This window comes from Abrus precatorius, unplaced genomic scaffold (genome assembly GCF_003935025.1).
Source record: "Abrus precatorius isolate BTA unplaced genomic scaffold, Abrus_2018 Scaffold5, whole genome shotgun sequence".
Taxonomy (NCBI): Eukaryota; Viridiplantae; Streptophyta; class Magnoliopsida; order Fabales; family Fabaceae; genus Abrus; species Abrus precatorius.
The window spans coordinates 16713605-16737280 of NW_020874395.1; the positions used below are offsets into that span (position 1 = coordinate 16713605).

At 29.5% G+C, this 23676-nt stretch overlaps 3 protein-coding genes and 1 long non-coding RNA gene across 4 annotated transcripts; 3 read left to right on the plus strand and 1 right to left on the minus strand.

Annotated features, from left to right (window-relative positions):
- Positions 1 to 10: 10 nt before the first annotated feature.
- Positions 11 to 17438, plus strand: LOC113866983. The gene is made up of 3 exons (XR_003505119.1): positions 11 to 240; positions 10651 to 10656; positions 17428 to 17438. It is a non-coding gene; the product is annotated as an uncharacterized LOC113866983 (long non-coding RNA).
- LOC113866982 lies at positions 285 to 2285 on the minus strand. Its single transcript, XM_027501855.1, has 4 exons — positions 2168 to 2285; positions 1825 to 1937; positions 652 to 732; positions 285 to 328 (listed from the first exon to the last, which is right to left on the minus strand). The coding sequence occupies exons 1-3, from the start codon at positions 2277 to 2279 to the stop codon at positions 652 to 654; spliced, it is 306 nt and encodes a 101-aa protein (XP_027357656.1). The 5' UTR covers positions 2280 to 2285; the 3' UTR covers positions 285 to 328.
- LOC113866981 (transcription factor MYBS3-like) lies at positions 7742 to 9399 on the plus strand. The gene is made up of 3 exons (XM_027501853.1): positions 7742 to 8114; positions 8451 to 8647; positions 8779 to 9399. Exons 1-3 carry the CDS (start codon positions 7823 to 7825, stop codon positions 9100 to 9102), a joined length of 813 nt encoding a protein of 270 aa, XP_027357654.1. The 5' UTR covers positions 7742 to 7822; the 3' UTR covers positions 9103 to 9399.
- Positions 17439 to 21395: 3957 nt separating the features above from the next.
- Positions 21396 to 22495, plus strand: LOC113867978 (1-aminocyclopropane-1-carboxylate oxidase 1). Its single transcript, XM_027503508.1, has 3 exons — positions 21396 to 21497; positions 21587 to 21810; positions 21916 to 22495. Exons 1-3 carry the CDS (start codon positions 21396 to 21398, stop codon positions 22493 to 22495), a joined length of 906 nt encoding a protein of 301 aa, XP_027359309.1.
- The last annotated feature ends 1181 nt before the right edge of the window (positions 22496 to 23676 follow it).

Sequence of the window (23676 nt, forward strand, 5' to 3'; positions counted from 1 at the left end):
TTCATAAACATATGTAAGCCGGAGGAGAAAAAGAGATGCAATTTCAAGGAGCTAAAAATATAAACAACGGATTGTACCCAAAAGCAGAACGCAAGGCTGAAATGTTATTCTGTACAACAAACAAAAAAAAATCATATATATTTATCTACTTCATCGGGCAGTGGGAAATGCTCTATGACTGCAGGCTGATGGATAAAATCTCACATGACCTTCCAGTAGCATTTTAAGTACATCAATACTGTGCTCTGATATTAACAGGTACCCCAACAATAGAAAGTATTCTACGATGGTACATACTGTGCTCCGTAATGAGCTATCGGTCAACCAGCTGAAAAATTGAAATGAGCAAACAAACTATTAAACGACGCAGCTTTCCAATATAACATAACGATACACATGAATGACACTTTTTTCAGTAGATGTCATAAAACTGAGGCAACTGGCAATTATAGCACATGCAATGGAAATCTTAAATGATAACAAAGAACATTCTAGGATGATTGGAAGGAAATCAGGGCATGAAAATCTCACGGAATCTGCTTATGCCCTTAATGTACATGAGCGGATGCCCAGTAATCAATAGACATTTACACGCTCATATTGGAATCCAATTGAATTTTGCAATGACAGTGATATTATGCTGTATAATACCTAACGCAGCTTTTTTACGCGTTTGGAGGGTCGTGCCGTCTCCTTTTTGGAATCCTCTGGAGGTTTTAAGTCGATAAATGGCTGAAACAAATGAGACATAGGTAAGTACAATAAATTAAATTGAAACGCTATAACCTATGCTCACTTCATATTTATATTATGGTACTTGACAAGCTTATAACTGAATAATGAGATTCGGAGAATGACATAAAGCCGTATCATCTCTATTAAGCGATCCAAATAAGACTTGGAAGGGAAAGTTGAATCCGAACCATTTGAAAGGTAAAATAAAGGCCTATTTGATACTTCTTCAGGAATGCAAATTCATGCGGGAATTCATACAAAAAATAGTACTGAAAGTAGCTGATATCTGCACAGTCATCCATGTATTACTTTTTAAGGGAGAAATCAAAGAATGAACTTGTCATTCATTAACTAAGAAGTAACAGTAAAGATTTTTGGGGGAAGTCAGGGTGGACCATCAAAATCTGCTCCTATTAGTGTCTCCAAGGTTCAGCCTGTTCTAATGAATTTTAATTTTTGGTTAATGCTAGCAACACTCTCATACTATTGGGTAAAGTTAATATTGGACTCACTACATATGGATTAAAATCAAATGGAACCCTACATCATTTAATTGGTCTCACATAAATTTAAGATTTCTCCCCAAGATATTTACATTTCCAAAATCAAGAACCTGAAAGCCCTTGTCCTCTTTTTGTCTCACAGAATCAAGGCTTCATAATTGTAAATTAAATCCCACTATATGTTTGGTCCATACTCATTACCGATGCCATACATTCATCATCTGTTATATATTTACATATTATTTATCACAATCTTAACAACTGATTTTCTAATCTGCAACACACTTTTTCTCCTAATGTACACTCCTCACCTTCAGTAAGTCAAATCCAATGTCCTCTACGTGTAGTCAGGTGAAATCTTTTTGCTAATGGGTTATATTTCAATGCTAAACAAAGTCACAACACAGTTTCCGTATGTTTCACAAATATGAAGTCATGTGACTAGTCTAGGAACATGTAATTGTGTACCAATTACATTATCCTATTTCTTATACCACTAAAATGTTAACAATTTATTACGCTCAGAAATTAATCAGAGAAATATGATAGTAGTAAAAATAGAAAGAAGATTGCGTTTGCATTTAACCTCTTCCCATTTTGTTTGAAGTTCCAAAAGCTCTTGACAGTACGTAAGGCATTCGGCATGGTATACAGCAGCTAAGTCTTTGATCAACGCTTTCCTCTTGATGATACCAACCACTTAAACAATAATTACAAAAACGATAATAGAATTAGCATCAATCAACAACAAATTATTATACGAAATCTCAGAAACATCAATCACAGGATATATCCGTGAAAACAATAATCAATGCTCACTTGGAGTTTCAAATCGAAGCCCTAAACTCACAATTTCTATGCGCGAGAATCTATAAATAGAAAAACAGAAATCAGAAAAAGAGATAACGATGAGAGAGAAAGCGAGATACTCCGACTGGGATCAAACGGCGACGCCGGACCAGAAGGTTCTGGAAGCTTCGGTTCTTCCGCCATAGCTGCTGCCGTTGCTATTGCCATCAACATGCTGCGGTGACACTTCATATAAAGTGGGCTGTCCCTTGGGCTAATAAATGGGCCTTTTACCAACTTGGCCTGTATACTATGAAACAGATTTGGGCTTCCAACTCCTTCCATTTTTTACTCTCTTACCAGTGTTTTCTCTTTTTTTAATAAAACCTAGGTCAGACCCAAAAAAAAAAACTAGTTGACAAAAAAATAATAAAACCTTTATTTTGGTCAATCACATACTATATATCTATTTTATTTTATTTTATAAATTAATCTGATTTCTTTTTTGGAGAAAAATTTAATTTATTGTTTATGATTACATGCACACACACACAAAAGATGAACTCAGTAACTCTTCCACACCCTATTAGCAGAGTTGGAGCCAAAAGATTTATTACGGAAGCGTCCGTACAGAGGGAAACACTTTTTTTTTCTTTTTCTTTTCAGCAAAAGAAAATTTCTCTATCCACAATTTTGCATGTAAGTTGTTGAAAGCGATTATTCATCATATACCCAAGTGTTACTCTCGCAGGATCACCATTTCCCATGTGTCGTCTTTCAATCTCTGTCACATGGTGTTGTCTGTTTTATCACTATTTGTAATTGTACTAAAATTGATTTTAAATCAATATACTAGGAATATGGATTTAAATTAATATTAATAATAAATTTTATACTTAAATATGTGCCATAGAAGAATACTTTGATTTCAAATGTTATCCAACCTGCAAATATTAAACATTATTTAGTATCAATAATTAATAATTGTACCCTTAAGCTATCATGATTGGATGTAATTCAAGGTGATTGAATTGAATGATAATGGCTCACTGATAATTAATAGGTGATATCAGAATTGAAACTATAGAGATGATTGGAAAAAAGTAATTAAATTTGGTAGTGTCTGACTAGCACAGGGATGGACTGTGGAATGCAACTCCTAGTTTCCTCTTCTGCGCAGTGATATTAATTATTAATTAATTTCTGTTGCTTTTGACTTGAGGATAGCGATATATAACTCAAGAATATACCTCTTAGCAAAATTAGAAGGCCAATGTGTTAATGAGGAACGAAGCATTAAAATAAAAAGTTGCAAAATTATTGCCATTTAATAAACACACGATTATCATGATCCTTCGCCTCCACCAAGTGGTGCCTTTCGATATTGAGTAAAGCTGTAAGGCTACAACAGTACTCATAATATATAATGTAGCTAGCTGTTGCAAATTTAGTGGCGTGGAATTATTTCTGGAGAAACAAAGTGCTTGTACATTGGACATTCAGTAAAAATTTCTTTCAGCTACTGGATTTTAGTGATGTAATCTAATCTTTTCAGCCTAAGTGGGCACATTATTATATTATATTGCCCCTAATACTTTCTCTGATATAATATGATTGATCATGATAAAAAGGTATATGGAAGATTAATTATTAATTATTAATGATGCGTCATTGTTTACATCTTTGATTGATCGCGACATGTGAACAAACCTAGCCCGTTCTTTAACTTTTTTTCCTACATCCTATGTGTGGAAGTGTTTCTTGTTTTTCCATGATACCCAAAGACTAATTATCAGTGTCTGCTGTGGCTTATGAGGGTATAGCTAAATTTGGTTAGGTAACATGATATGCTAACATAAGCTAATTAGTATTGTACTTTCTCAATAATTTTATATATTTTTGCACTCAGCAAGTGGCATGGATTGTAAAAAGTGCTTTTTGTTCTTCCAGAAAATCGTGAATTATATTGAAACTGATTAAATACTTCATTACGAATTATGGATGCAACCAATTCAAGTTATATGCTTATGACCATATATATACAAGTGACCTGTTATTTGCATAGATAAAGTGCAAGGACTCGAACTCTTCACATCAGTTAAATCGGTAGCTGAAGTTTTTTCTTCAACCATTTCACTCACTATTGATTCTAGTGCTGTGTGTTCCTGTAGTCGAAGTTTGAGTATACATAGAGCATCGATGCTTATTACATCTAGCATTTAGGTATGAAAATAGATAATAAAATAAGATTAGATTATACAAAACCTAAGTTCCACTTGAAGCGAATTTTTTTAACTTATTTTAACGAAGACTGAATGCATGTTTGGAAATTTAATAAAATTATGTATCAACCTAAAAGTTATAATTTGTAGTTGTAGCGTTGAAATAGATCCATAATTAAGTGGATTGATATAAAACTAAACATGCTATTGAATTTGCTTAACTAAACGTAGGTTGAATAGCTCTTTTTGTTCACTATTTAAATTTGATTTTTAAATACATTAATTTCTAAATAATTACAAACACCAATTAATAATATCTTAAAGATTATAAAATTTCTTAAAAGCAGTAGCAATCTTCATTTAAACCAAATATTGATGAATAGAGAATTTAATTATTGTAATTTGTTTAATGATAGGTTTGTTACAAGGTGTGTGCCATAGTACTTTAAAATTTTTGTACAGGTACTGTAATTAAAAAATTTAGACCAATAAAAAAAGACACGTATTAAGTTAAAAAAATTATTATATATAATTTATTTAAAGTTATATTATTTATATTATTTACTACATAGTATTATTATTATTATGTATATTTAATTTTTTATTTTATTTTATTATAAATTTTTAATTTTAAATAAAATATAATTTATATTAAATTTATTTAATAATATATTATTATATTTGTGATATTTAAATAAGTTAGGGAGTGGTTAAGTTTTTGAATAAAAATAAAATATAATCAAAATTAAATTAACTAATTTTTTTAAAAAACTAATATTATATTAATATATTTCTATATTCTTAATTCTATTATTAATAATATTTATTTATTATATTAATATATTATGTTATAATTATTTTTTATTTATAATAAATCAAAATTACTTAAATATAAATTATATACAATATATATAATAAAATTATGTAAAAAATAATATAAATAATATAACTTTAAATAAATTATATATAATAATTTTTTTTAACTTAACACGTATCTCTTTTTTATTGGTTTAAATTTTTTAAGATATGGTACCTATAATTTTTTTTAAAATACCACATATATAAGTTTAAATATCTTAAAAGTAATAAATTTTTAATTTAAAAATATTTATTACATTAAAATATAAAATTATAGCATATATATATACATACATATATTTTAAAATTATTATCATTAGTTTTTTAAAACTTAGCTTTGAAAAATGGGAGATCAACGTATTTCTTTAATAGTTTAGAGTCTACACGATCAAATTTCTCTAGAAACCATGATGATTATATATTAAGATACAGAATCCTTAAAGGTTGAGGAGAGGAGTATAACAATCGCGACCAGAAAACTAAACACTTGAAGTAGAAGGTTCTTTAACAACACTAATTATTGTGTTTAAATATGGAGATAATACTCCTCTAGGATATTGAAAGGACTGATGACTAAATTAATAAAATCGGGTAAGCAAAAATAAAATAGGACTATAGATCAGTAAACAAAGCATCATAGTAGTATCCCATCTATAGCAGTATCTTCTATAACGAGAAGATTCCTTCCCATGATAAAGCCAAATGATCAGTCTCAGAAGTTAGATGATCGAATGATGTGTTCACTGCTGCAGAATCAAGAGGAGAGTAAACAATCCTCAACTTGGCCTCCACTTCAATCAAAATTGTATTTAGACGCATGATCTTAATTGAAATTCTTAACAATAAGTTGGCCCATATATATAATAATAACATTGAAATCACTAGCTAGATAGGACAATAGCTAGGTGGGCAAGATAATTGTGTTTTGATACATAATTTAATTACGTTACCTTGTTGAACATGAATATCCTTATCCCTCCTATACTACTGAATCTCAGATTTTAATTATGGCAGGCGTACCTTTGCAAAATCATCTGCATGGTGCTTTAAAAACATGATGTGATATGTCTAATGCTTGCTACCATCTTTTTATTTTCCTATGTATATTTTTCCTTTTACGGTTTTACCACCTGGGTTCTTTAATTTCTTCTTCTATCCCTCTTTTCTTTACCAATAACAGGTTAATTAATTAAAAATACTATTTTTTAATTACCACCTGCTTTTACAAAATTTTGACTTTTTAACTGTTCAAGTCCTACTCTGAAGATAATTCGGCTGAATTGATTCGGAAGAAATAGCATTACACTGTTAATTAATTGCATGCAAATAAAAAGAATCCTTTTTATCTTGTCTTGTAAAAAGTGGCAATGATATAATTCACATTTCATTTTTCTCAAATTCCTTTATTGCATTATTTATAAAAAATTAATATTTAATTATTCTTTTTCAAAGTAAAAGTTTTTTAATCAGTAATTGTAAAATAGGTGTAAACAAAAGCTGTGAAAGAAAAAAAGAGTATGGAAATTTCAAATTTTTTTCTAAGGTAGGTGCGGTACCCTGTTAAATCAATAAATAGAACCCACGGGAAGAAGGTTTTAAACTTTACAGAAAGCAAGATTACATTTGTTTCTGACTTTGAACAGCAAATTGAAGGAATATCTATTGACTTATCACAAAAGGAATAGCTTCCACGGATTTGGTCGAAACTGATTCGCATTTGCAACGTTCAAATCTAAGTTGGGTGAGAGCATGAAATAAAATTCTCACGTCCTCTTCACGTTCCCTTTTCTTTTTTTTTATAACATAGACCTAATGTACGTTCAGTAATTTCCATCGCAACTAATTAATGTTGGTTGATCGACACAACTTTCAAAGTACTTCTTTTCTATGACATTTCTTTTTTTCTCCCTTTAAGTCATACACAGATGATAGACCTACCTCCCAAAGATTGGAATATATTGGAGCGAAATTCTTACCTAGCGTGTCTTTACACATTAACTTTTTTGATGTGTTGACAAGAGAGCTTGAAAATATAAATAAATATATATAAGGAGATATATTAAAGGAGATGATTTTTTTTTTGTTAGAGTTAGATAAATATAAGTGTTACATTTTACTTGAATGGTTAGAAAAACATAAAAGTTAAATGATTTATATATATGATCGTATAATTAAGATTCATTCATTTCACTTTGGTATAAAAATGAAATTTATTTTTTAAATTTAAGGATCATGTTTGTAAATTTTAGTGTACACTAAATTTACCATATTCTGTATACAAACACAAACATGTAAATTTCATATTTGTGTAAGAAATAATCAAATGACATGGGTATTAATGGTGCGATAAACTAAAAGCTCAGAAAGGTACATACCTGGGATAAGCATCTAACATAATTTTACTGGACAGATACGTGTACCGTGTGTAATCCAATTAAACATAAGTTCTCAAAAATAAGATAAGGCATCTATATCCTTATGATTTCTTTTGTTAATGAAAGAGGAAAAAAAAGGGTATTCAACAATAAACTATGTCCATCCAATTAATGTCTCTAGGTGTGCGTCCAATTTCACAAACCCCACAACTCACCCATCATCATATATACCACCAAACATATCTGTTATTCTGCTCTCTTTGTCTCTCTTTCTTTCTTTCTAGCTGCCTCTAAGAGACACACACAGTTTGGTGGTGTTGTGTTGGCTGAGAAGGGAAAAATGGGAAGGAAGTGCTCACATTGTGGAAACATCGGCCATAATTCAAGGACTTGTGCATCTTTCAGAGGGTCTTTTGTAGGAGTTCGCCTCTTTGGCGTTCAACTTGACATCTCCTCTTCTTCTCTTTCCTTGAAGAAAAGCTTTAGCATGGATTCCTTGCCCTCATCATCGTCCCCTTCTTCCTCCTTTTCTTCCTCAAGAATATCCATTGATGAACATTCTGACAAAGCCTCTATTGGGTATCTATCAGATTCAGATGGTCTCATAGTTCGAGCACAAGAGAGGAAGAAAGGTGTGTTTACAATGAAACTCATCCACATTTCTCTCTTTTACTTACCGATAGTTTGAATCCTTCTTGCCATAGCCCTCTATTATTGTTTTTATCTTTCTGTTTGAATGCATTTCATCATTCATTTTCTTCATAAAATTTTGTTCGTTTTGTGTGGATTTGTTTTCTGAAATTATTCATGGAAGTATGCGGCAACTTTGGTTAAATTTTGCTGGGAAAAATTTGATTCTTGTTAAAGTATTATATATTTTCTTTGTTCTCATCATCTATCTATACATCGTTTTATATTATTTACTCTTATAATACATACAACATTTTTGGTGCATCAATGTATACTAGGAGTACCATGGACAGAAGAAGAGCACCGAACTTTCCTTGTTGGTCTTGAGAAGCTGGGAAAAGGTGATTGGAGGGGTATCTCTAGAAACTATGTGACTACAAGAACCCCAACCCAAGTTGCTAGCCATGCTCAGAAGTACTTTATTCGACTGGCAAGCATGAATAAGAAGAAGAGACGTTCAAGTCTTTTTGACTTGGTATATAGATCCATCATGATGAACTCCTTAATTAACTGACTACTATTAATAAACTGAATAATATTTACTTAATTTTCTTATAATAACTTAAAGTTAATTTTCTCTTGCCATGTAATTTGATATAATGGCAGGTTGGTGGAGACAGCACAAATCCAATTAGCAGGAGCTCTAACTGCAAGTCAGGTGATTCAGTTCAAACAAAATCTAAATGTGAAGTTGAGAACGATGCTACCTTGTCATTGCTTCGGCAAGAGACCAAATCAGATGAGCAGAAAAGTACAGATAATTACTCTCAAGCTGAAGAACATGAAGCGGTACCCATGTGGGTTCATTCCCAGATTAAATCTTCAAATAATGCAGCAACGCCTGATTTGGAACTCACTCTTGCAGTTCCCAAGGAACAAAATAAATCATCTCCGGGTTCCTTCCTTCTTGGTCCAATTAGCGTTACTTAAACTAAGGGATTCACTACCCCTTTTATTTGTTAATGTCAAGTATCAACTCAGCAGAAGATCATCCTCTGATCAAAGAAACACATTTTTCTCTTTGGTGTTAATGGTAGCCATTAATCAAGCACTAATCTATGCAATAATCACATCCCTTAATGATATATCCCGGACGCCACATACAGCAGTTGATTATTTATATATATATAAATATATCAAATATCTGTTTGTATCACTGCAAACTTCAGTCTGTTCAACGGAATTTTTAATCATCTCTGCAATTTTTTATACTAATCGTTTCTTTGCTGATAAAAAAAAATTATATACTTTTTTGTTCGAAATTAGCATGTCCTCGACATCGATACCTACCTACTGAATATTTATATATATATATATATATATATACACTTAGTGTACTAAAAGCTTGTTCTCAATATATAATTAACAAGTTTACAACTTGAACAAGCTAGCTCTTTGGTAATTCCTTTTAGTGCTTTGCTATGTCAATAACTCGTTATATTGGAGACATATGATGGCAAAAAGACTACGTGATTGGATGAAGCTTAATTCGTTCATTTCCTGACTTTTGGTTCCAAAAAGTTTTTTAATTTTTATTTGTGTTTAATTTAAATCAAAGTTGGATTCTGTTGAGAAGATTTTGGACTTGATGGTACCACTAGGGTTGAAAAGGTGGCCATATGGTCTTTTAAATATAGAGAAATGCTAAGAATTGTTAAATATTATATGCACATGCTACAGTGTTACTCATATAAATATTAGCTTCTTTTTTTATTGTTTTTGTCCCACGAGTTTTATTCATTAAGGAATGGGAAGCATGCGTCGAACACGGACATGAAATTCGTTTCAGTAAGTTGAATCATTCTTATTTTAATGATAATCAATGTTGGAGTTGTTGTTAAGCAGTGTTTTTTCTCCAAACTAATAATAAAATCCATGTTATCGTCTAAAGCTGTATAAAGGATCATTGAAAACAATTGGTTGATCCATATATATATAATTCCTTTCGCACTTGGATTTTTTTAGTACTCAAACTCCCTCGTTCTCTCCTTCATAATATCATTCTTTATCCTTCACATAAAAAAGGTTGTTTATTAATGAAAGATATAATAAAATACATTTCAATATTAACAAAAATTAAACTATTAATTTCAAGATTGCTTGTGGGTCAACATATGCATAACATCCATATTGTATTATAATGATATTTGATATACTAATAATACATATTAATTATTCATAAGATTGATTTTAATTAAGTAACTAAAAATCATAATTTTTTTTATAAAAAAGAAAATATTTATCATATCAAGAATACAAATAAAATAATTTTTTAATCAAATTTATTACTTGTAAAATTTTAAAATCAACTCTAAAAATTTATACTAACAAAATTGATTAATTGTTTATACCGATAAATTTATTAGTTAACTTAATATATCATATCGTTAATATAGACTTATAATATCTATATGAATGATTTAATTTTTATTAAAAAAAATATCAATAGAAAGTAATTCAATGTCAAACCGTTAGTAGTCTTGCGTTTGGGGAGTCAAGAATTGGCCTACTATGTGCTTACCAATTATCACAATTATTATTCTTTTTTTGATCGTTGGAAAACCTCACAATAAAAATAAATAAATAAATCCTAGCCCGTTAATAGGTCTACTAGTTTAAAATTGATTTTCAGATTTTCAATGCTAAAACTACATTCTGATGTAATTTTTCTCAGGATAAATTTCTCTCGTTCATAAATCACCATTTGCAAAGTAAATCAAACAAACACAGTCGTTTCCAAAGGATTACAAGACTTTCTGTTTCCACTTTGAAGGAAATTGGTCGGCAAAGGAATATTAGTTTTGATGAAGTTACATTAAATTAAAGGTTGAAATATCTTTTATACTGCTTTATAATAAAGTTTTAGTACTTTAGCTGAAAAAAAATGACCTTTAAATTCATATGGTATCTTTTTTTTTTAATCTATGACTGATGACTATTGTTATTTTAACATATATTAAACATCTGACTAATTTAAATTGAACCGAATATCATTATGAATACAAAAGTAAAACCAAATCCTGCTATTTACTATATGCTTTCATGGTTACATATAATAATATATTGACAATATTTACAAAAAAAAACTTAATTTCAAAATATTTAATGTACATTAAATAAATTATGATTTTAAATCAATAAATACATGAATAATAATACATTAATTATATTTTTATTTAATATCTATTTAAATTTTATTTATGCTTAATTTATATTTAACAAATAGTGTACATTAATTTTTCAGTTCTTCATTAAGAATTAAACGAAGATGATTTATGTAGCTTTTATAATTATGTAACAAAATGGTTAATTTTTAATCTAACACCACGAACAAAAAAATAATAAAAATACAAGATCTTGTATAATTTTAAAGATTGAAAATTGAATAAAATATTAATTTTTTTAAAAATATCATATTTTTGAAGAGTTGAAAAAATATATATACATGAATAATAAATAATTAAGTAAACATTTATTGTTAATTAAATTTTCAACAAAACACGGTCTAATCATTATTTTTAAATAAACTCCTAATATTTAATATCCTAATGTCTTTTTTTATGTCCTAACTAAAAAAAAAGTATCTTGGAAATTTGAGCGATAATTATGTACCCAGAGACATTTCAAGAATTTTGGTTGGGCATTTTTGGATCGTTAATTTTATTCTACTGCTAAATTCAATCATTCTGAAGTGTTCTGACGGATTATAATGGAAAACTGTGTGATGAACAACGTATATATATATATATATATATATATATATAAACGTGTTTAAAAATAGAAACCAGAATGACAACAGTGTTCTGACGAATTATAATGGAAATCTGCATGAGCTTCATGCCTTGCGAAGAATTTCACTTTCTTCGGATTCAATATGACGGAGAAGATGCACAGAAAAACACTGAAACCTTCAGAAGAAATTAATTAAGCATATGCCCCCACAAAATCGACAGACATAACTATGTGTCGTGGCCTCAATAATAGATTATAGACTTTAGCTCCCTCTTACAGTCCTTCAAGTTAATTTGATGATCCTCATTGCCTACAATGAGCAAAATCTCTGCAAGTCATGATCCAGTGGCTCAAAATTTTTTAGAATTATTTTATTTATTTTTACATGCATTCTGTCTGTAATTGTAGCAAATTCTGTCACTAAGTTTGACCAGTTGCCAAATCTTAAATATATATACATCTTGTAATTCTGTCACTTGAAAAAAGAATGATACCGTGCATGTAATCATTTATATTATTTATGTGCATTTCTTACTCACATCTCTCTCACACGTAGATACATATAATGGTTTACGTTTATTTATTTTTCGTATTTTTATGTAAAATCATTTTTTTATGCATTCTTTATAAAATTGGAAATCGACTAAATAAGTAAAAAAATTGTACAAAAATAAGAATAAGAGTAAATGCATGTAAACTGTAGTTGGCAACTAGCGTAAATTAGATAAGAATCAAATTTTCTTGTACGGCCCCATACCAAATGATAAATGTACTCAATGGTAGAGGTTGGTGTAATTAAACTAAGAAAAATAATAGAAAAAATATATAAAATAATGAATGATATTGATTAATGCTATGAAAATTATGAGAAGAATTATCATTTATAAACATACAACATTTTATCAAGTATTAAAATGGTCTTTGTTACTATAGTTATTTTTTAATAAAAAGTAAATTGCTAGTATAGAGTTTGAAAGTTTATACTAACAAATTAAGTTTCATATTAACACTTAATATATTGATGGCATAAATTAATTAATATATTTACTAACAAAATTATTTATTGATATAATCTGTTGTGTGTGTGGGTGTGTTTTTTAATGTTGAGAGATTTAGTGCTCCAGCAAGTACATCGATAAACATAATTAAAAGGAGTTGATAAATTTTCAATGTTTCAAGTATACAAAATATAAAATTCAAACATTGTATCCTGATTAACAAGACAGAGTGGCATTTCCCATAAAGCAAACTTGTAAAGCACGTGGCTGTAAGTCAATTTAGTCAATTCCACATCTAGTGCTTTCGATTTTTAATTTTTTATAATTTTAATTGGTCTTTTTGTTATTGACTTAACAAAACTCGTGTATCATATGATTAATGTCATATTGAGTATACTACATAAAATTAACGTTACGGTGTGCTAACTTTTCATTTAATATTTTCAACCAGATGCTTTCTTAATTTCGAAGCTTAGGAAAGTCCACAAAACTAGGTAAAATATTTGTGTCATACATCTTTTCTTCCCATTCTACTTTAATCATACGGCAGGCAAGTTGAAACCCCACTTCCCCTTTAATATATTCGATCTGTGTCACGGAGATTCTTTCAATACTTCCTAGTTATTAGTATGCTTGATGCTTTAATTTTCAACTTTAGGGTTTTATACGCGCGTGACCATACATGCGACATGCGTAGCTGATGCTGTAGGCATTTTGACTATAAATATGAAGATAAGGATAGCATGAAAATGAAGCTTGGCCACAAGATTCTGATGATCGAGGATATGCCAAATCAAACCCATTAGGGTTCTTCTGTCAGGTAGTGCTTATCACTGCCTTCTATGTTAAGTTAAAATCCATTCATGGGCTGATGCGAAAATTGTGCACTTCATTTAATTTCCATTTTAAGCTATAAATTATATGCTTCTCTTTGTGTGTATGAGTGTTTTCTGTGAGTTTCTTAAATTGACAAATAGTAAATTTTAAGCCAATAATTTAGCAGATCCTATATCATATTTGGAGGTTGGAGCATTACTTCGCTAGAACTATGGTAAACCATTCATATATGAGTAGCAAGTTCACAATTTAATTTAATTTTAATATAATATGTTTTATTTGTCCTCTTAGAAAAGAAAAAGAAAAACGTAAATATTTTATTCTATACATGGCTCTTTCTACAGTTTTGTTTTATTTTTGGTGTGTGTAGATTAGTATGTGCCTTAATTGCGCACCAAGAAACATGAATATACCTATCATAACTGGACAAAGAAAGAAAACGAATTTGGTTTCGATCCGTCAAAGAACCTTCACGATTGTCTGAAAGAATTAACGAGGGAATATATTGGAGTGTGCATTCTGATTTTGAGAAAAACAACTTTGTAATCTCCCAACCATTTTCTTTCTGAAATTTTACGATTGCTTTTATTACTTTTGTCTTCATGCATAAGGCTGATATACATATACATATAGTTTTGTCGGATTGACTGAATATGATATGTCATATTTATGAGCGCTTTTTATATATGATGACCTCTCAACTAACAGTCCGTGTCTTCTTTACTACCTGTAACCATCTGTGAGGTGTCCAATTATTTGGATTTTTTACTCATGCAGCTTTATATATACACAATCTGTTAGTAGTGTTCACATGAAAATTATGGATGGTACGATTTTGTCTTGTTTTATGTCGTATAACTATGAGTATTATGTTATTTGGATAATACAGTCATGTACATAAATTTTACATGAAATTTAATACATAGCGGACACGTTAATCTGGTCCTATATCTTAGATACATACAATTTACGCGTCTTACATATTGCAAGCATCACCACCAACCCTCTTAACATCATCATTATCAAAGCTTCACACAATGTGTTGCTTCCTTTGGAATGGGTCCTATTTCATCATTTGGTTAATCACTGTATTTGTAGGTCTTGTTTTTCTAAATTACGTTTGATTGCTTCAACTTTAATCTGTTACCGAAAGATACCAGTGGATTATTCCATGGCATGAAAAATGTGCGCCTTCCTTTCTTCTCTAGAACAATGTACGTACTAATCACTGGACCAATCATTTTTTTGGTCGCCATCATCATTGAATTTTGTCCATTAAGTTAGCATCAGCTAATTTTGCAAATTCTGAAAAGTGGTAAGTAAAACGCATAAATATGAAACTATTCCAGTCTTCTTCTTCTTCTTTTTTGTCGCATTCATCATTTAAATTTGCCCATTAAATTAGCATCAGTTAATTCTGCAATCTCTCAAAAGCAAGTAGAAAACATAAATATATGAAACTGGACCAATCATTTTTGTCGCATCTTAATACTGTTCATCACTGAAATTACCATCTGCTAATTTTGCTATATATTCTTCAAAAATAAGTAAAACGCATAAATATGAAACTACAAAATAACGAAAGATTAAGTTTTTAATTTATCAATTTTGTCCATTCTTAGACACGAATATATTTTAATTCCTCCCATTGACTATTATTTATATAAAAACACAATAAGACATTTTTTCTGTAAGGGCTTACCAGAAGAGAGAGATTCTCGGGGGTGAAATAACTCTAGGGTTGGGACAAATTATTCTTAATGAAGGATGAACTAGTTGCCACCAGCTTAAGCATTGTCATTACTTTACAAATTTGTTATAACTTTCTTTTAGCAATATTTTTAATTGAGGTTTGTAGGTTTTAGGTGAAACATTGAAAGAAACCATTTCTCTAATTAATGAATAGACTAATCAAGCTGAGAACGAACTAGTAATGCAATGATGGCCCTAAATAAATCAAAGTAACACACTTCTGGTATCAACTTTAGCATAGACACAAATCAAGCGAAGATAGAAGAACATATTTAAGAGAGTAAATCACACAAGGACCACTACTACAATTTTCTCTGGTGGAAAAATAAATTCTGTCACATTCTTCGCAGACGCGCCTTTACCCGGTTCGTCCTTCTGTCGATGTCATTTTGAATGTGGTGTTCAAACACCCTTCTACTAGGCTTTCCTCCTTCATTATCATTATTATGTCACTCATGACATATCAATGTTTGCAATCATATTGTTTTGGATCAATTAATTAAACTTGTATATTAATATAATTGATTTCCACGCCAAGGTGCACCATATTACTTCATTGACCCCATCAGCAACAGCCATCAAGGAAAATTGTCTCCTGCACGTGTAGCTACCCATCCCTAGATCTAAACTAAAAATTAATTAAGAGGTTCATAATTGATCATTAAATTAACTTTGTTGCAGTTTACTATTTGGGTTCATCTTGGAAGAATATGAGAGACAAAAGCAAACAAAAGTGAGTGCAAAAGAGCTCATTAATGAGGGGATTTAGGTTTTGTGGGGACTGATGGGTGGTAGAAGCACACGATGGGTGGCATCCTTGGGTTCAGGAAAATTCTGGTAATTATACTGTTCAAAAGGAAAAGGGGACCATTCAAGAAGGTATTTTCAATATTCTCCTTATGCTTGATGTTGATTTTTGAATAAAACAAAAATAAGAAGTAACAGGTTGAACATTAATTGGATTTGGCAGAGATCAACGTCACCATTCATTCTATATATATGTAGATCATATCATATGAGGATCCACATGCTGCTTTTCTCCATTAATCAGTAATTTTATTATAAAGAAAAACCAGGCAAATTTTCGGTGAGATAAAACTGCATAAGATGAAAAAGAAGAGGATCCAAATGGAACTATATTAGTATGTAAACGATCATGTTCACTCAGGTATGCATTTGCATGCCAGTTAAGGGTTTGCTTAGGACTCAAACAATAAAATGACATTGAAAGTACTATATAAAACCTGTTTTTTCTTTTGCCATCCACATGAATGCAAAAAGGCAAGTCAGCTTCTAGCTCTACCTCTATGCAATTCTTTAAATATATTAAGACTAAAAAATAAATATTTTAATATATCATGCAAGGCTCCACGCCCAATTATTCATACGAAGGACGATGACGTTTAAGTAAATATATAATAGACAAGAACATATGCAGATTAATTTTAATGGTTGAGTGGTCGGAAAGTATGAAAGAAAAAGAGAAAATGATATAAAAATGCTTTCCAAAATTTACTTGATAAAATACAAGTAAATTTTGGAAATCATTTTCAAGTAGAAAGAGTGTCATCTTCAAACATTATGTTTCAAATATTAACATAATAAATTTAAGCTTTTTATTAAAAAATGCATTTTAAAAAATTATTTATCAAATTAGGCTTTCTCTAAAATTATTTATCTGATTGAGACCGTTTTGTAAGTACTGTATTTGTATGAATGATATTATATTTTTATTTTTTAATTAAGTGCCATATTTAGAGTGATAATTATTTTGACATTAATATGTGCATTCATAAGTATTAGTAAGAAAGGAAGAGAATTAATTATATATTTTTTGAAAACATAGTGTTGCATATATGAAAGCAATATTTATCACAAGTATCACATCAAGAGAGACAATATTTGTTTAAAACAGACAAGAGTAAATTTCTTTGAGATTTTATGCATCTTCATTTATTAATATTTTGAGACAATTTATCTGATAATATTTATTTTTAGAATTATTTTTTTATAAATTAAAATAACAATTTTATATGTTATGATTTCATTTTCTACACATGTTTTATCCTCTATCGCTTCAATACGACTGATATTTATTTATCATATCTCCTATGCAATTACGATATATCATGCGACAGAAGAAAAAAAAAGTTCCAAATAAAATATAGTTTTCAAGAAAACTTAATTTTAAAATTTATTTATTAAATAAAATCCATAAATCTATGAATATTTGATTTACTTTAAAACAAGAAATTCAATTATAAATACAAAACTCAATTAAGTCCAATAAAAAATTATCACAGAAGAATGTCAACGCAAGTGTGCAAAATAAGAGAATTTATTATGCATAAGAAATATTAGGGCATGATTACCCTTACTCAAATAATTAAGATTCATCTCACTTTAAAATTTTCAATTCCAATTTTTTTTTAAACAAACTCATAGAAGTAAGAAGATTTGCAAATAATGATTTAAACAAAAGGAACTTAAATTTAAAACAAAATTTCACAATTATATAAAATTTAAATTAAGAATTTTCTTTTCCTAATAACATAATTTAATACGTGAAAGAAAAAAAAAAGATTAGTTATATTTTATCTTTTACTTCATAATTTTTATTGTCACCAATTATTAATGCGCTTTGCAATTATTTGTATCCCATCGCCTAATAAAAAATGATTTTGTATAGTAGTAATCATTAACATTTGGGTAATTATTATATTTTCTTAATTTCTAATATCTTATTAACAAAATTAATGTTAAAATTAACATACCGGATCGAGTAAATAAAATTAATTTTTGACATAAAATATTAAATTTAACACAATTTATGCTTTTTTAACATTAATCTACTTTTATATTATAAATGTTAGAACTCACTCTTGAATGAATGAATTTTGATATATATTTTCTTTTTTAATATATAATTTTCTCTGTGCCTAGTATAGTAGTATGTATCTTATATCTTTCTGTACGTCTTTTTTATTTCTCTTAAATACGACCATTTAAATTTAGTTAACCCTAATTTAAAATAATAATAATTTGATATGTTTATTTTTAGTTCTCTGGTGAAGTAGCTGGGTGATTTGATTGTAATAGCCCATAACTTTGATTTCCAAACCCAGAAGACAATGACTAGCTGACCCATGATTTTCAGGACATGGTATCAAAGGGCCAACCAACACCACTTTTATTTTTGTACCATATATTCTTCTTCTTATTGTTATCCCAAAAACGACCCAGCAAATTAATTCTTATTTAATTTATTTTTTAAAAAACATTAACTTATGTGTTAAATTTATTAATAAAATATATTAAAATTTACAAGAATTATAAACTATCTATAATCTATAATTCCGCTTTAAAAAATTTAAAAGAAAAAATATTGGCTTTCACACTTCGGACGAATGCATTCCATTTGGATTCAATGAGTGCGTTTTTACTTTTTGTTGTGGCTGTTTTAAGTCTAGAAAATTTATCTTATCTAAATAATTTATTTCCTTAATTGCAGTTTTAATTTATCAATGAGTAAGTTAAAGATTATAATGTCTTTAGTTAAAATAATTATTCATGTTATTATTTGAATTATAATAGAAAAATAATAATATTAAAAAAAGGTAATAACTTTTAGATGATGAATGTAATTTTGGAGTTGATGATTAAAAGTTAAACGTTTAGTTTTATTGAATCTTTTTTATGTTATCTCTAACACTTGATTATTTTAAATACAAAATTAATTATTACAGTTTTTTTGTAACTTTACTAAAAAATTAAAAAAATAAATTATCTTAATTTTTTTAAAACTTATTAACTCGTGACTATAAAACTTACTACAATCGATTGTATTTATTAATTGACTATATTTATTTTGTTGAATCATTTTCTATTTAATCCGAATTTTTGTTTTTCTTAAGTGGTCAATGATTTGGGCCAATTAATATTTGTCAACAATTAATTCTTGTAAGATGATATTTTAGATCGACAAGTCCTTTATGTTTCTATATTACTTATTAGCAATTGTATTTATTATACAATAATTGATATGATACATCATATTATTAATTAACGTAAATTCATAATGTTTATAATAATAATTTATGTTTGGATAAATAATTGTAAATTTTTTAAAAATATGAAATAAATAATTAAAAAATGTTTAAAGTGAGAAGAGTTATGAATAATTAATATAAAAAGTTTAGTACAGTAGAAATGTTTTAAAATTATCTTTAAATAAGTCATTGGAATTTTTTTTATTTAACATAAAAATTATTTAATTAAAATTTTACAATATTTTAAAACACTTTTTCTTATTTTCCTTTGAAGTAATAAAATATGAGTAAATAAATAGTTGACCCTATTGATCAGTGATCAGGTTAGCGGTTAAGTTCATGACTTCACTACAGTTACGTGAAATGGAAAATTCGTCCGATAAGAAAAATCAACGAAAGGAAATGCGAATCTGGGTGCTTCTCTTTCACGTCTTGCATGCATGTTGCTTCAAAAATATCTGATTTATTTTCAAGAATACAAACTGTACACGTTAAGAAAAGGTAGAGAAATCAACCCAAATACACAAGTAATTAGAATGAACCACAAGTAACTGGATTATTCTATTTGTTTTGTCAATGAAAATCATGGATTTCTGCACTTATAATTTAACAAAGTCAATAACATGCTTTTTATAGATGTTGAGAAGAAAGATTTATGACTCATCTGGAATTTGTATTGAGTTTAACTTGTTTCAAATTCTATCTGTTGAAATTAATTGTGAATTAGAGTTTTATATGGAATAAGATATGAGTAAATTAAAGGTTTATAAAGAGATGAACTTATGTCCACGTTGTCTTAAAGTTTTTAAGTTGCATTGTGGTGTTTTATTGATTCCCTACCTAATTTATTTCATTTTAATTATTCTCAAATTCGAAAATCAAACAGTGCTATTTGAATATACTTTTCTAATTCAGTAACATTCATTTGATAGTAACTGTTTGAAATTGTGTTGTGAGAATTAGCTGTTCAACTATCATTCCTAATCCGAAGAAACATTATGTTGCATTCTTGTAGCTAATGGAGCATGAAAACCCGGTTTCAAGGACATTCACATACTATGTGCGGTTGGTAGAAACTAATGAATATGATCAATGATTGATGCTACAATAATGTGTCTTCTCCGGTTACAGTTATGTTGACTACAAGTAGTCAATATAATAAAGCTTACGGGCATGTGTGAAGGATTGATTCATCATGTCACAACAGCATCCAGCCAAAACCGCCCACTGGTTCATTACCTCGATCTGTATACCTTTCTGCATTTTGAATGAATGCAGCTTTTTCCTGTGCCTCTGCCCCTGGTTTTTATGTCCTACATGATTAACTCGAACGAATGTTCCATTCACATTGGCTTTTCTTCTAATGGAAAATATAAAGCTACTAGAAAATATTAGAGTTAGACATTTTAATCTTTGAGAATTTAAATAGCTCGAATATTGTATTTTATTGTTCTTTGTTAACAATAAATCACTTTGAAGACTAAATTGATGAACAGTAAATTTTGAGAATTAAAATATCTAACCCTAACAACAATCTCGTTTGACCAAAATCGGACTAGTCCAAAAGTGGTAGAGAAGTGAAAGAGGCAAGACTTGGTTTACAAGGGAAAATCTGATTGCCCATCGAAAACAAATTATAAGAAAATGTATATGATCACATGATCACAGTGGAATGAACTTGGACTTGCCAGTCTCAAGGCAGTAGGCACTCTTAACAAAAAGTCCACCCATTTTAATAGACTTCAAACTATTAAATTACCCTTAGTTTGAGCGTTAAGACAGTTTAAGATCTTTTGTAGCCCTATATATACTCATCATGTCATATATCTTCACCAAACAAATACTAAGCACAGAGATGGCAATCCCTACCATAGATTTCAGCACTCTCAATGGAGACAAAAGGGGTGAAACCATGGCACTTCTGCATGAAGCCTGTCAGAAGTGGGGGTTTTTCCTGGTAATTAAGAGAATTAGATTTGTGTTATTAATTTTCTCCCTTACATAAATTCTTTTTTGACTTTTTTATCTAACAAATTACTTGTGCAGATTGAGAACCATGAAATTGACAGGAACTTGATGGAAAAGGTTAAGAAGCTAATTAATACATATTATGAGGAAAACTTGAAGGAAAGTTTCTATCAGTCTGAGATAGCAAAAAGCTTGGAGAAAAAACAGAACAGCTCTGATATAGATTGGGAAAGTGCCTTCTTCATTTGGCATCGTCCCACTTCCAACATTAAGCAAATCCCAAACCTCTCTGAGGAGCTTTGGTTAGTCAATTCAACACACACAAACACTTAATAATTCTGAGTCTTAACATGCACATGCACATGCACATGCACGTAATCTGATACCAATTACACATGTAAATGCAGCCAAACAATGGATCAGTACATTGAACAACTCATTAAGATGGCAGAGAAGTTGTCAGAGCTTATGAGTGAAAATCTTGGTTTGGAGAAAAATTACATCAAGGAGGCATTTTCTGGAGCAAATGGACCAGCTATGGGAACAAAAGTGGCAAAGTACCCTCAATGTCCACATCCAGAACTTGTTAGAGGACTTAGAGAGCACACAGATGCTGGTGGTATCATCCTTTTGCTCCAAGATGACCAAGTGCCAGGTCTAGAATTCTTCAAAGATGGCAAGTGGGTTGAGATTCCACCCTCCAAAAACAATGCCATTTTTGTGAACACAGGTGATCAAGTTGAAGTTTTGAGCAATGGCTTATATAAAAGTGTTGTGCACAGAGTCATCCCTGATAAGAATGGAAGCAGACTCTCCATTGCCAGCTTCTATAACCCAGTTGGTGAAGCTATCATTTCACCAGCTCCTAAACTCTTATACCCAAACAATTATCGTTATGGAGACTATTTGAAGCTTTATGGCAACACCAAGTTCGGGGAAAAGGCTCCCAGATTCGAATCCATCAAGAATATGGCCAATGGCCACTAAAAATTATATCTTTATGAGTATACAAAATACCCTTCATTTCTAGTCAAATTTACAAGTCATGTTCCACACATAATAACAAAGAAAACATATGTTTTTTCTTTAATTGCAGAAGGGGAAATTTTATATACCATGCTTTTTCGATGTCCATATTTTTTCTCTGCTCAGTTTCTATTTTCTGTTTTTATTTATTTCGTGCACTGTTTTTCATGAACATGGATACATGTATTACACTAATTATCAATCAAAATTTGCCTCCTAATCTGATGCAGAAACTAGGAGTAATGAAGATAAGACAAATATTTATAAGTGTTTCCTTTTCCAAGATTCAATTATTCATTAAGAAACAGAAGTTCCGTGAAAGCTGAGTGATTTCAGACACAGATTGAAGTGATTTAGTCACTGCTCACGAGCACTACTATGATACATAACGAAAATAATTAATCTCATGAATTGATATTTCAACAGTGGAGAAAATTGTGACATGATAAAATGTTTTCAAAATTTAAAAAATTAGAAAACTTCCTGGTAAAACAATGAACTGAACAACTTAATCAATAAATTGAATCTGGTTTAAAGATTGAAATTGCGTGTATAAGGAAGCTTATGGTGCTACATCGAAATTTAAACTGTCAGTAGCTAGTGAATGTATGAACTTTATTTTCATATTTTAAGCACTTAATTTGAGGAACCCTGTCGGTTGAGATAAAATCCCAAGAATCCTAACAGTACAGTGCATAATCTGAACTTTGCACAACTTAAAAATGGATAAAATCCCAAGAATCCACACATTATTTTGTATATGTATAGATTTTATTGTTTGATTAAATTTTGATTTATCTTATTTCTTTACATGTTTATATTCTGATTATCTTTACAGAGAATAAATAAGAATATATCATCCTTTATTTGTTTGATCTACGAAAACTTAATAATAAATATATGCTTATTTACTTTAGAGTTAATTTCTCTTAAATTTTCTCAAGACTTTCTAAAAACGTGAGATTAAAGGCAACAGCACTTTATAATTTGTTAATGTGATATATAATTTTAAAATGATTTATCTCCATAAATAATCAGTAGGAGAAATGAGAAATTAAAAAAGGTGAACTTTTGAGCTGTGACGATATAAAGGCAACAGAGCTTTGTGCATCTTTATTCTTTCTCCAATTCCGTGTTAATCC